General features: G+C 39.6%; 1 protein-coding gene across 1 annotated transcript in view; it reads left to right on the top strand.

The window, feature by feature from the left end:
• LOC139719951 (copper-transporting ATPase 1-like) overlaps nt 1-15,233 on the top strand; it is a 53,417-nt gene extending 38,184 nt beyond the window's left edge. Inside the window, exons 14-21 of the mRNA XM_071631330.1 lie at nt 948-1,133; nt 1,473-1,707; nt 3,574-3,738; nt 6,885-7,027; nt 7,603-7,806; nt 8,443-8,560; nt 10,561-10,663; nt 11,494-15,233. Of these exons, the coding sequence (XP_071487431.1) occupies nt 948-1,133; nt 1,473-1,707; nt 3,574-3,738; nt 6,885-7,027; nt 7,603-7,806; nt 8,443-8,560; nt 10,561-10,663; nt 11,494-11,725 (1,386 nt within the window). The 3' untranslated portion in view covers nt 11,726-15,233. The remainder of the gene's footprint in view (nt 1-947; nt 1,134-1,472; nt 1,708-3,573; nt 3,739-6,884; nt 7,028-7,602; nt 7,807-8,442; nt 8,561-10,560; nt 10,664-11,493) is intronic.

The raw sequence follows: 15,233 nt of genomic DNA, 5'->3' as shown, positions 1-15,233 counted from the left end.
AGAAAGGAAAGAGTACAACTGTAGCTGTTTTAAAGTATTGCTTTAAAGGGACTGTACAGTACTGGTTGAGGTGAGGATTCAGATTTATAATATTTTATGAAATATGAAAGGGCATGTAATTTCAAGAAGGATTCAATGTTTATTTGGTGAAAATTGGTCTTGAAATGGCTGAGATATCCAAAACAGCGATCCTAATAAAATCGACAGGCCGTGACTTTTATTAGGATCTCTTTGTTTTACCTTATCTCAGTCATTTCAAAACTGATTTTCATCAAATAAACTTTTGATTTCCCTTAGAATTGTATGCTCTTTAACATTTCATAGAGTGGTTTCTATGAAATATCTTGCAAAAGGTTACAAGCTGAATCCTCACCTCAACCAGTACTGTACAGTCCCTTTAACTATTGATCAGATAGGAGATTTTAATCTTTTAGAAATGTCAAGTGTCATCTGTACATATTATGATCATGGGGACCAAGGAAAATTATTGCAGTTGCAATGAAGGGATGAAATTAAACCATTTGGTTTATGAATCAGTTTACCTGTTGGTACACTGTACTCTAAAGCAAGATGTTTTCGCGAATTGGAACTGACAGCCTTTTTTGCAGCATGGAATTTTGACGAATTACCACTGACGTTCAATGCATACAGTGTAGACAAGAACATTCGCTTGCAGTTTAATTTCTCGAACCTTAGCTCACATGAAATTCATGAAATTGAAATGCACGCAAACATTTTGGCCCGAATTCACGAAGGGGGGACAATCTTGTCCATGGTTTAAACCATGGACAAAGACCATAGTTTTTTAATGGGGCGCCAAGGTCCATAGTTGTTATGGGGTGCCATTGTCCGTGGTTTAAACCATGGACAAGATTGTACCACCTTTGTGAATTCGGGCCTAAGGGTTTTACACTATTTTTTGTTCACTCCTTCATCATTTCCTCCAGGTTAAGACCGTTGTGTTTGACAAGACTGGAACCATCACCCAGGGTGCACCAAGTGTCACTGATGTCTCAGCCTTCCAAGCAAAATCACAGACCTACTCCACAGACAGACTGCTGGCCCTGGCCGGGTCTGCAGAGATGGGAAGCGAGCATCCGGTAGGAGTTGCCATAGCAGCAAAGGCTAAAGAGGTACGTCATGTTGATCATGTATCTGTGTATGTTTATGAGAGGTTTTAGAAATGTTTTATCCCAAATCTCAAGGGAAATCAGAACCCCTTGCATTCATTGTTGATTTGTTTGTTTATTTATAGGAAAAGTATCTCAAAAACCGTTGTTGTATTTTCCCATTTTCCAATTATTTAGGCAGATGAAGTAGAATAAAACCAACTGTGAAAAAAGAAATGGCTTGACAAGTGACAATAAGTCTTTAGGACTACTAGGATGAATTGACCAATTATCTGAGAAGATTGTCAAAGTTCCTATCTTTTGTGTGTTTTTCTCTCTCTCTAAACCATCCCTTCTCTCCAGGTCCTGTGCACTGAGAGCCTGGCAAAATGCAGTGAGTTCCAAGGAGTGCCGGGCTGTGGGATCAAGTGTCTGGTGGATGGAGTCTCTCTGGAGCTTCTCCTCCAGAACCGGCCCAAGGAGGGGGTCCCCACAGACGCAGACGTGCTGCGGGTGGAGATTGAGCGTACCACCGTGGATGTCTTCTCTAGGGGGCCAAAGAATGGCACCTCAGCAGTCATCACTCCAGAATCAGCCGGTGCATGAAATACAAATTTTGCATTACATTTTCTTCCAAATTATAGATGCCTTTACTTCAACAGTGCAGAAATTGTTTTGTTTTTGTGTTGTTTTTGTTTTGTCGTTTTTTTGTTTGTTGAACAGATAGCATTTCTTACAAATTCTGGGTTGCGTGTTTCCTAATCTGAAGATTTTTGGCTTATTTTATGTGACTGTGCATCACAAAACGAACAAAAAGTCGCACACACTGATTTTGTGTGAGGACTGAAAATAAGTGAAATGGGTCAACCTATCCAATCTCGACTTCTTCATATTTCCTGAAAGAACAAGTCTTCTTTTACATTATGCTAAAATTTGGGATCATGAAACGGGCGGGAAAATGTGTTTCTTAGCAGTTTATCTCGAACATTTTTGGTAAAATAGTGTGATGAGGTGTGTCTTTAGAGTCCCTTTTTCATTTCTGAAAAACCTTGAACACACTCTTCACTTTCAACTCTAATAACTTTTGAAAGGATAGTGCTACTGCTTTGAAAATTGGCATTGATTATGAACAGAATGTGTTAATGAGGCATGCTTAATTTCAGTTTAATTTGATAATCCCTTCATTGTTGTTATTCCGGTGGTTTACATCCTGTTTTTTGTCCCATTCATGGCACAGCTAGTGTGGCGTGGAAAAGATTAAGTGCCTGAAAAGACTCTTTACTTCAGAGCCTCTTTTCTCAGTTCACACTTTTCCAGAGTGTGTGCTTTCTTTCCAACATTTAGATAGGTTAGGAGAGTCCGTTTGAATTGAGTTATACATCATTTCAAAGCTTAGAGTCTGCTCTTTCAGAATCTGCCCTTAATGAAAAATCCATATCTTGCGACTTTTTGTTTGTTTTGTGGTGCAGGGTCACATATGTTCACATGGTTTCAAACTGATGCTAAGAATCTGGTACTTCAAAACACCGGTATTTATATTATGATGAAGTATATAAATGAAGACTGGTCACGTGTGCTTGGATTCTTCTCTATAAGATATCAAGACATCCAGATTGAGAAATTCAGCGGGCCACCTGTACACTGTACTTGTAGAATCTTGTACATGGATGTCAGTTCCACTGTTTGTTCTATAGGTTATATTCGTAGCAGCACATATATGCCAGTAACCCATGTATAGTTATGGATTAATAATAATGATAATGATAATAGCAGTACATTGTATTTTTTATGTAACACAGTATTTTTTGCAGATTATTAAAGAAGAAAAATCCAATTGCCGGTTTGTGTGATATTGTGAAATTTGATCGTGGCAAAAGAATTCTGGTGCAGAGTTTTTTGCACAACATTTCCAGATTGTATCTGAATTTTTATGCATCCCGGCAAAATGGCCCTAAACTTGAGATATTGTAAACATAATAAAAGATGAGCTCTATGGTGAATTCACGCAATGCCTAGCCCAACCAATGTTTTATGTAGAGCCGGCCCTGAGTTGTATCATCATACTAGTAATGATAATTAAATTGATAGCGATATATTAGTAGTCTTCTTTATACGGGGTATGCTATACGGGGTACCCTCTTCAGTGTTGCCACTGCTCTACCAGAGTTCCCCGCTATTGTTATTAGTGTTACCATGTACCCATCAATACCTCTTGGTTGAGAGGGACATGGTGGGCAAAAATATCTTGTCCAAGGATGTAGGCACTTGACTGGATTTGAACTTGGGACCTCTAATTCAAAGCCAAGAGTCTTATCCACTATAGCACTGTGCCACCAGACATATGATATAATTATATATAGTGTAATGTACAATATTTTATGTGATATAAAACTATTTCCACTGTTGATTTTTATGAACTTTTTCACAGCATTGTACAATGTACTTTCTTTTTTTGTGGATGTAGGGAATATCCGCAACACCCGGGGCAATCAAAGTGACCAGTACCAGGTTGCCATTGGCAACCGAGAGTGGATGCATCGCAACTTTGTGACAGTGACGGAGATGGCAGATGGGGCATTGAGAGCCAGGGAAGAACTGGGGCAAACCGCAGTTCTCGTAGCTGTGAATGGTGAGAAGAGATGGGATGATTATATTATATTGGATGGCTATGAATGGGATACCAGGGAATATTGCACGAGTTAGGGCCAATATTGCACGAATTGAAGATGATCACTGCAATATTGGCCATAGCGAGTGCAATATATCCTGGTATACCATGAATTAATGCCATCCAATATAATTATTATCTACAATCGAGTGGAGCAAGCATAAACTGCACAAAAATACCGGGCTTCTACTCGTCCTTGAAGTTGACTCGGCAGTCACATCCCAGCGCTGAAAAGGGGAGGCCCCTAAAACTGCGTATAAGCAACTAGCAAGATATTTGCGCACTTGTATACAAATGATGCACAGGATAGAGTGCGTTAGTGTAGGCGTATAGTGCACTCGAGGGTATTTACAATTGTGAAACATGCACGAGGCGAAGCCGAGTGCATGTTGCACTACATTGTAAATACCCGAGAGTGAGCTACGCCTCCACTAACGCCACGAAATAATCCTGTCCATCATTGTTTTATAAAATGGGTCGAAAATTCGAAAACTAACAGCATTTTTCAGCGTTTTTCACGTACCTTTGTGGGTCAAGACGTCCGAAGATGTTCGTCCCAAACATTTACGCACGTCGCACTCGGAAATCCCGCACATACAGTATAACTAATGGGGGGTTGGGTTTCCAGACACTTAAGTTCCCGCATGAAAACTTACTTATTTTACATAGAATATGCCCCCTTTACCTTAGAGACTTCATGTAGACTCCTCATATAGGCCTACTAGACAACATACTCTGAAAACAGCGTGAGAATTAACTTGCTAAATCGTTGGATTTGCCTTTCAAAGTGACTCCATGTACGCGTCCGGTCCCACAACGCTTGGTCTACTGTACTGTACAAAGTGTACGTATAGTAGAGTATACGTACGCCACACAATACATGTTATGCATAAGGGAAGAAAGGCCGGCAGGCCGGCAGCCCGAACTAGAAGTTGTTTACAGGATTGACGGCGCGTATGCGTGCAATTCAAAGGAGCCGCCGCGCGCACAGACGATCGGCAATAGGATTTAACATGCAGTGCAATGGGACTAGAATAAAGGAAGCACACGGGACTCATTTCAGCGCTTCCTATTGGCTACATTCTTGAACCCATTTTATAATGAATTGTAACAAAATGCCGCGCAGTAGTAGCAAGCATTTGCGCACTCAACAAGCGCTTGCGCAACAAATGAGACGGCCAGTAACAACGGTAGCCTATGGGGAATTAATATGTTGGCCTATGTGTTTCGTTCAATATGCTCTGATATTGAACGGTAAAAATTGAGCGGACAACAATACGCATTTTTAATCCGCCGCTTAAACGTCCTATATAGATGATAATCTGCAATGATGTAATATTAGGGAGCTCTATATTTGCGATGCGGATGTTTGACACGACAATTACGTTGGCTGTTCTCCTCTCTCCCTGCGTTGTGCTGAAAAGTAGCCTTAGATTACGTGAAAACATAACCTATAAAAAATAAAATGGCACCCCCATATGATCAGTGCATCAATTAGCTCTCAGCGTCATGAATTGGGCGGACTTAAGAATAACCCAGAATGCATAATGAAAAATCAGACGATGCAAGCTTTAAATCGATCACTTGATAAACGATTTTGCGCATGCTCAGAACAGGTTTTCTTCCTTTGAATGTCCCCATCGCAAAAATCTAAAGCTCCCTATTCAGTGGTTCAGGAGGACAGAATGTGTCCTTATAACCTATCTCTGATGATGTCAATCATATGACATGTTGAATGATATTTTCCACCTCCAGGTCATGGAAAGAGATGGATAAACTGAGTTGGAAGTATTTATATACCTCATATATAGAATCCTCTCATCTGATTAGTTAAAAGCGGAGTCATGAAAATAGCTGTGCCCCATTTTTGATTGACTGTGCTCGGCACCGGGGCGCAGTAAATCAACTGTGCCCTGTAAATAGGTTGGAGACAGTCACGACCCTGTACACATAGATCGCTCATATGTACGCACCAATGATACGACCACCGCGCATTTGATCAGCGTGCTGTAAAAGAGACTAGCGGTCACTGTGCCCTGTAAATAGGCTTGGAGACAGCCTAAAGTCGCAACCCCGTACATATACACTGTACACATAGATGATCACTCATATGTACGCACGCACCAATGATACGACCACAGCGCTGTCGATCAGCATTGATTACGAGTGCTGTAAAAGAGACTAGAATCTATATTTTCGGTATCTATATTTCGGAATCTATATTTTCAGTATATAAAACAAATAATGACTGCTTGATATTTGGGGCACAGTTAAAATTATGTAGGCCCTCGGTGATGTGAAAACCATAACCATGCCCTCAGCTTTGCTTCGGGCATAGTTACGGTTTTCACATCACCTTGGGCCCATAATTTTAACTGTGCCCCTCATAGCAGTCATTATTTGAATATTAACTCATTACATATATGAAAATTGATGTGTCACGTATTAGCTCTAATGGGAGTAACCATACAATGAAGGTAACAAGTAAAGCTTCCAATATTGCACAACTTCCATTCAGATCTCCAGGGGAGGTAAAATTTGAATGTGAAAGTGAAGCACTTTAAAGCCAGAAACATTCATGGAATGAATCTGTCAAGAATTGGAGCCAACGCTGCATATGAGTGGCCTCTAATTATATGTAAGTTTGTGATATGCACTGTACCTGTTTACAGCAAATCAATTCTTAATAAGATGAGTAGTTGTGGGTGACACATGAGAAGTGTGTAGTATGTTGGTAGGGACTAAGGTCGTGAGGCGTCTGTCTCATGATCCAAAGGATCCCGGTTTGATTCCCGGGTTCCACCTAGGAATGGTATGTGTAATCATACCGCTCCCTCTAGTAAGAGGCAAAACACTCTGTCCCTCAGATATGACATAAAATGGATGTCTTGTGTGTGAGAGAGTCACAACTCATACACGCAACAGGTCCTGGGTCATTTGTTCATCGCAGAGAGTAGGGTATTTATCCCGGTGAAGTGGTCCCGCCTTACATCTAGCTGGACCCCATGGAGTACCAGCTATTGCAGCTGAATATGGGCTTTCTTCTCAGATGGAAATGAAACAAACTAGCACAATATATGTCTGTCTCGATATTATCCTGATTCCAGGGGAGCTTGTAGGGATGATCAGTGTAGCAGACATGGTGAAGCCAGAAGCAGCGGCGGCTGTCTGTGCTCTGAAGAAGATGGGTCTGGATGTCATGCTGCTCACGGGAGACAACCAAAAAACAGCTCAGGCCATTGCTGGACAGGTGTGTGGTGGGACACAGAGGCAGTGTCTGACTCCTTCAATGTGGAGCACATTTTAAGAAATACTATCTGGGGAATGTTTCACTGGTATGACAACTATATTGAGCCAAACAATGAACCTAACGTTGGGACAGATTCAGATCAGATCTGATTGGGAAGGATGCATACTAGATATTCAAGATGTATTCTAGAACGTAGCTAAGTGGGGCAAGACATTGTTCCCAAATGGCTTAGGAAAATATTTCCTACAACTGGTGTAACTTTTGAGGACTGATTGATCTCAAAACTGTTCCCAATATCAGTTGAATTAAATTTAGGATTGACTTTAGAGCTTACTGAAACAGGCCCAAGACTGATCAAATTGATGTCATTACTGTCTTCATCAAACATTTACATGGCTGGATAATTGAGTGGAGGAATGTAGACAAAGTGGAAGAATGGATACAATCTTTTCTTTTTTACTGTCAAATTTTTCCATTAGAATTAGTTTTTCATTGGTGTATGGGAATTGAACTGGCAGATCTAAAGGGCAAAAGAAATGCATTGATGGTATTGCTGGTATTTCGTGTCTGACCAGGTTGGTATCGGGCACATCTTTGCTGAGGTGCTTCCCCAGCACAAAGTGGACAAGGTGCGCGAGCTGCAGAAGAAAGGTCATCTGGTTGCCATGGTAGGCGATGGGATCAACGACTCGCCCGCCCTTGCGCAGGCGGAGATCGGCATGGCGATCGGCACAGGAACAGATGTAGCGGTGGAGGCAGCAAATGTGGTGCTCATCAGAGTAAGGAAACCTTTGGTGCATGATGAATTAGGGGAATGTGGATTGTACACTGCAAAGCAATTTGCATTTGAGCAATACGCATCATGAAAATGGTAGAAAGGGTTCCAAGTTTTCTTTCTCTGCCATTGACATGCAGTGGTAGAAAAGTTGGCTCTGATGTAGTCTGCATTCATCATCATCACTTTAAAAAAAAAAGATCTCCTACCACTACATTTTTTTTTTCAAACACTCAGTTTCACTCACATTGCCCTCCTAATAAAAATTATAGGTAATCCCACACCTTGTACAGTTGTATGTGAAGCCCAAAATGAAAGAATAATCCCCAACATACATTTTCTAAACTGCTACACTCAGCTGCACACGTTCCAGATCTGAATTTTTAGAGTAAGAATTGCACATGAATCATTGTGCAAAGATAAACTTATCTGGAGGGTCATGAGGTCAAATTTTATTTTCAAAACTTTTGATGATACAGAGTTTTACCCAGAAAATTCGGAAGCATTCAATGAATGTCCAGTCAGACAGTAATGTGATGTAGACATTGATTCCTCAGTATACTTCTTGGATGAACTGGGTGAATGTCAAAGGGTTAGAATGACAGGACTTCACACCATGTCCTCCTTTGCCCACTCACAGGATGATCTGAAAGATGTTGTGGCAGCAATCGACCTCTCCCACAAGACCGTCAGACGGATCCACATCAACTTCATGTTCGCCCTCATCTACAACTTGGTTGCGATCCCGATTGCAGGAGGTTGGTATTGATGGATGTCTCTGTGTTATGCCTGTACATAGACTGATGAGATCCCTGAGATCTCTGTGTTAGTTCTGTCCATTGACATTGTCAGTATTGCATTGTTATATGACTGTTTTGCCATTAAGATATGAACCACCAAGTTATCATCTCCACCAAGAAAGATATGTTTTTGCTCTGGTGTTGATTGTCTGTCTTTTTGCATAATAACTAAAAAATGTTATGAATAGAGTTGGATGAAACTTTGAGGAAATATGCTTATAACACAACAAAGAAATTACTAGATTTTCACCGTCTGAATAGTGATCACCTGATCACCGTCTGAATCATTTTCATCTTCTTCTTGGAACCCCACGACCGATTTTGTGGCAGGTAGCATTTTTTTTTTCAAATGGGCACCATGGCCCACCTGGGGGGCCCCATTCTTTATCATTGAGAGAATAGGGCTATTTTCAGCATATATGTATATAGCTCCACTATAAATAGCCAGATTACAGTAAAAGTAGAAATTTCGCGGTGTTGATAGGATCTTCACTTTGTTGAAATTTTCGCGCATGGCCCACCTCGCGCAATCAGAAACCAGCGCGAAAATAAAAGCACACGAATATTTTTGCTAGCCATGATATTCCTGTGCGTGATGTCTTGATTCTGCAGTTTCAAGTTTATTCATGGGATTGGTGGAAGCAGAATTAAAAACATGCAAACTCTTCTCACATCCAGGCCAAGCACGAAAAATTAGACACGCGAAAATATCCACGCGAGACCCAGTTTTACAGTACTTGGCATAGCCAACACTCCTTTGTGTGCTACATCATGATGATGACCATTAAAGGACAAGTCCACCATCATTATACATGTGTATTGAGTGAATGCAGCAATATTTGTAGAACACATCAGTGAAAGTTTGGGGAAAATCGGACAATCCGTTCAAAAGTTATGAATTTTTAAGTATATGCACAGTCACTGCTGGATGAAAAGACTACCAGAGTGTATGATGTCACATGCGTAAAATGGTATCTGGAAAGCATAAAGAGAAAATTCACAAAATTTTACTTTTTGAAAAAAGTGCACATTTCCTCGACTGATGTATTGTAACGGTAATATCATTCCCCCTTGCCTTCTAAAAGAGGGAAGTCAAGTGTTCTTTCATTATGCGAGAAAAGTGAAAATATATTGAATTTTCCTTGTACTTTCTTTATATCGTTGTACACATGTGACATCACAGGCTGTAGTGGTCTTTTCATCTAGCAGTAATAAGCAGAAACTTCAAAAATTCATTACTTTTATACGGATTGTCCGATTTTCCTCATACTCTTGCTGATGCGTTCTATTAATATTGCTGCATTCACTCAATCCACTTGTCTGTTAAGGCGAACTTGTCGTTTAATAAATTTTCATTACACAGTGGGAGTGTAGGACTGTCATAAAGAGTGAAGATCATGATATGGGTGGAAATGAACTGCTTGGCAGAAGTCTGCACTCTCCAAGTGCTTTTCTAGGTGAAATTTCACAGAATGAATTAAGATGAAAAGATATAATACAACTGGTGGAGTCACATGAAAGGTCAAATTGCTGTACTTCTCAAGGGCATGCAAGACATTAACCTGTTGAGGACGAGTCCTGAGTATACTCGTTCAGGTGTCTATGGGAAATACGTGTTGGAGCAAAATCAGTCCGTCCTCAACGAGTTAAGATAGTCTTGGTCAGTGCCTAATTTTTTTTTTTTTTTTTTTTTTGGGGGGGGGGGTTGGATTGCGTCATTGTACAGAAATCAAGAAGAAAAACAGTATTTTCATGTAAACATGTGTTACTGTGTACAGACATGGTAAGTCCTACAAGGCTTATGATTAATTGTTTTGTAGAGTTTAGTGGAGGCGTTTGTTTTTCAGTAACAGTCCTTCAGAATCCATCCATGATTTGGATCACAGACTGACCCCATTGATAAATGGTCTGTTTGGCCTCGACTTGATTTTGTCTTTCCCTCCTCTGCTTCCTGTTAGGTGCCCTGATGCCCTGGGGCATTGCTCTCCAACCTTGGATGGCCGCTGGGGCCATGGCCATGTCCAGTGTGTCCGTGGTCACTTCCTCGCTGCTCCTTAAAATGTAAGTTTTCAGAGAGACAGCCCCCCACTCCCCCACACATGCAATGTGGACTATCTACATTCTGCGTACTGTGAACTGACTTCACTGCAACCATTTCCTTCCATTGTGTACTGCATTAAAGGGGACGGCTCATTTAAGAGTACATTATAAATCTGTTGTTTTGTGAAAATTATTTGCTTCAGAATGGTCTCATATTCAAGTAATGTGCAGTTCAATGTTTCCAGGTTAGCATGCCTGTACAGTGTTTGGGCGATCGTTAACGGCCCATCACGATCGCCTGCTCTCATTCCGTTAATATAGCCTGCGCTTATCTCATTCCAAAAAAGTTATATCTTAAAAGCGATATTATCCTAAGATTACAAAACTTATGTACACATGGCAATGAGGGGTATAAGCTGCTTGAGACCAAGGACCTAATCTGCAATGTAATTACTCATAGACAATTGTAACATCCTTCATACAGTGTGAAGATAATGTACAATGTACATTGTATGTGTGTGTGTGTTTATGTACTACATCTGTATTGGATGTATTCGTGTTCACAGTGGGGTCTATTCAATTAGATGATACGATATGAATTAGTACACATTGTGTGTAGGAACAAGAATCCCCTGGTATTTAAACCTTGTTCCCACGCCATGTATAGTGTATTCTTCAGGCCATCTATCAAGTCAGTTAAAATTTCATTTTGCCACAATCAGTTGCAAATTACCTGTTCTTGATCAGACTTTCACCTACTGGATCTGTAGGCTTCAACCAGGTGATATTCCAATCAGATGAATCTTTACAATGACATGTATCATGTTGTTCTCCTGTCTATGTTGCTGCAGGTACAAGAAACCAGACATAGAGCAGGTTTCTGGCCACCAGCTGTGGATGTCAAGGTGGCTTTTCTCCACCCAGGACCGACACCAGAGGCTGTCGGCCGACGATGCGGAGGTGGGCGTCAGACAACCCACCAGAGGTGCGTCGTGGTTGAAGAGGGCCGTTGGGCAGGGGAGCAGAGCTGGGCACGGCTACAGCATCAAGCTACTACAAGAGGAAGATGACGGGACATTATGATGTGCAAAAAATCTTCACCATATTTCCAGTAGAATCTTTGTCCAAATGTGGATAAAACTTGGAACCGGGGTTCAGAAAACTCTTGAATTGCAAGTCAGTCTTATCCCTGCGATAGTTGTTCACATTAAATCCTGCCTATGTGGGTGGTAAGAAGCACCATTCTAGAGATTTGCCCAACATTAAACAAGTTCTTGGGAAGAAGCTGTTGTTTGCTGCCATGTGAAAACAAACAAACAAACAAGTGGAAAGATAACAATGTGGCAAAGCTGATGTTGCTGTTGTGTACCCAGTTTGTGAGCCACACAACAGCTGAGAGTCCCTTTGGAAGGGCCAGAGAGGGTTGTAGATGCAGGTTGTAGAAGCTGAAAGTTTTTGACACCCATTCCAAACTGCCCATCCATGGAGAACTTGTCAACCATCCCTCCTTTTTGTGTTCTCTAGTATCACATGGGTGCTTCACTCTGAGCACATTGTACAAGAGAATAGCTCCATTGTTCATCCTTGAGACAAAATAATGGCAGATTAATAAACTGGCTTCATATGTTTGTCTGGCAGCCTGACACAGAACAGCACAAACCAGCTTGCATCCTGAATTAGAAAATCAAATTTCCTGAACAAAGGAAAAAAAGAAAAAGAAAGTAAAGAAATGACAGCACCGCCATCAGCAAAGTAGGATATGGCATGTTATTCCATAGCATTCTGTAGAACCTCCTAGAAGACTAGTGACCAAGTTAGAATAGTACTTTACATTCCGACATATAGCATTCATAACACATAGGCTGTTTTTAAACAAAGTTTATTTTGTGTTAGTGCCCAGAGAAGGTTATTATTTTGTATTTGTAGTGCCTCAGAAATTCCTGCCTCATTTTGAACAAAAAGACAAACTAAGAACTTCTATATTCTCAATCTGTGAATGTTAGGAAAAAATGATACATGGTCTGGCAGGATGTGGATTTCATATCATTTGAATCCTTGTAATTGTAATTGATTTTCATGAGAGTAATGTGTGGTTTTTGTAGCAAGTGGTTTACGTCCATGTGGGACAATTTGTCTATCAGTTGCAATAGAAACAAACAACTGGACGCAAGAATTTTTCAATTTGAATAATCATGTAATTTTGTATTGCACCGTGCTTCAGTCAATCCTACAGGCGTTGTGTGCAGGAAAGAGAGGCTTGTAAGTTGTGACAAAGGTCACACAATGGGGTCAACTCATAGAGGTCATCTGTGATGGGGTCAGTCGCCTAGGTTACCTTTTTTATGGGGTGCATGTACTTGACAAAAAATGGCCACCTGGTTATCTGAGTGTTAGGTTGGTAGATGTATGCATAGTGGTGTGTTTCAGATGGCAGAGGATGTCTGGTATGATACAGTCATAGCAGCAAGGAGTTGATACACTGAACTCCTGTTTCTCAGCATAAATTATCAAAATTGGCTACATTAGAGTTTTCAACACAATAATAATAATAATAATAATAATAATAATAATTATAACAATAATAATAATGATGATAATGAAAAAATAACTTTGATGATGATGATGATGATGATGATATGATAATGATGATGATGATGATATGATAATGATGATGATAATAATAAGAAGAGTGATAATGATATCGGTACTTGTCATACACCAGAGTCCATTATGAATAGATCTTCATGACACAGAGATAGGCAGATAGGAAATATCCATGAAGAGAAATATGAAAAAAAGGAATAAAGCAAATATTTACAAAAATGCTCATTTTTGATGATCATGATTTGAATGAAATCTTGAAGTTACTAAGAAGACAGATTATGAATATCTTATGGGAATTTATTCCATACGAATGGATGAAATATTTTTTTTTTTAAACTTTCATTGCAAGAATTAGTTTGCGAAATCAGGTTTCTTGATAACTAGAGTCCTTTGCACATTTGACTGCAACAAAAGTTAATGTTTGCTTTCATGGGTGTGACAGATGCACCAAGTAGAATGTTATGTTTATGACGTTGATCTAGTCCAGCAAATACAGTACTCGATGTAGTATCTACAGTTGATGCTTTATGATGCAATTATGTACTTAATCACTGCTTTCATCTGCCGATAATGTTCTTGCAGTACTCAAACTCTGACGGCGTATAGATACAGATGTGATTATCAAAATGTGTCCAAATTTTGTGGTATCGATGCACCTGTGGTATGATGTCAGTGCAGTAATATGAATGCAAGTGCAATTAGAGATGTTTAATCAGAGAGAATATTTCAGATCATATGTGCTCAGATGAAAGGTGACCTCATCTATATAATTCCTGCATGTTGAATTGTGCTCTCATGTTTTGTTTTTATCTTATCTAGCTTTTCTCTTGTTTGTCCAACTTGTAGTGGGTCTGGAGGAATTGTGTTGAATTACCCTGCCAGAAATGTTTATATGAGATCAAATCTTTATATTGTATTAGTATGATGTGTTATGAAACTCCGCAAAATGGAGTGAAGATGAAGAAGAAGAAGAAAAATATATAAATATATGCACATTTGAATATGGGTATATAATCATGACGGTCGATTGAGAGCGAGAATGGCATTAATGCAAGACTCCATTAGTTTTTATGTCCTTTCACTTCTTACCTGCCAAGATGTTGGTGATTCCTTCCCTCTGTACAAATTGTACATACTCAGGTTCTAAAAATGTGTACAACACAGTTCTATTCCCAGAGAGAGAGACAGTCGTGACATGTTAAATATTCCAATGACATCAAAATTCAATCCTTTCCAAGTCCAAAATTATAATAAAGTTAATGTTTGTGTTTATAATGAAATGTTCCCATTCTTGTGCATATAGTATTATTGTCTCATGCAAAATGATCCCTGCCATGTATAAGAATTGTAATGCACCAAAGATGTTGTATCTTCAGCATTTTGATAATTTCTGAACAACATTTCCCACTAGAAGGTATCATTATTTTTCTTTGCCCATAAGACAGGGTAAACATAAATGCACGTAAACCCTCCTTGATATACCGATAAAATGTAAATTATTAAATTGTCTATTACTTCTTTCAAATGCCTCAGTATGATTTTGTACAGCTGGAAATGCTGGTTGTGCTCTATTGTTATTTGTAATCATTTTGTAGCAAACCTATTTTATATTATAACTGGATTATACATGATTATAAAGTGTGTAGCTTTTTGCATATTATAGTCTTTCAGTGAAAAAAACAAAACAAAACGAAAAACAGGAAAATAAGCGAATGCTGTCATGCCGTGTTCAATGTTGTAAAGATAGCGCTTGGAAAGCAAATTACCATGCCCTTAGTGTGTGTTATTTATCTTCTTTGTTCAAATTATTATTATCATTAACCCATTGAGGACGAGTTTGGAGTTTACTCAGGCAAGCATCCATGGGAAATGCTTGTTGTAGTAAAATCAAACCATCCTCAAGGGGTTAACAGATTATGTCTTGTTCACATAAAGGAACAGTGTCGTATATTATATGGATCATTGCATATTTAGGAGTTATAGAGTT

This window comes from Diadema antillarum, unplaced genomic scaffold (genome assembly GCF_040938485.1).
Source record: "Diadema antillarum isolate AM-2024a unplaced genomic scaffold, OU_Dant_1.0 scf00000117, whole genome shotgun sequence".
Classification (NCBI taxonomy): domain Eukaryota; kingdom Metazoa; phylum Echinodermata; class Echinoidea; order Diadematoida; family Diadematidae; genus Diadema; species Diadema antillarum.
The sequence above is the reverse complement of the archived record's forward strand: the minus strand, read 5'-3'. Positions and strand labels throughout refer to the sequence as shown.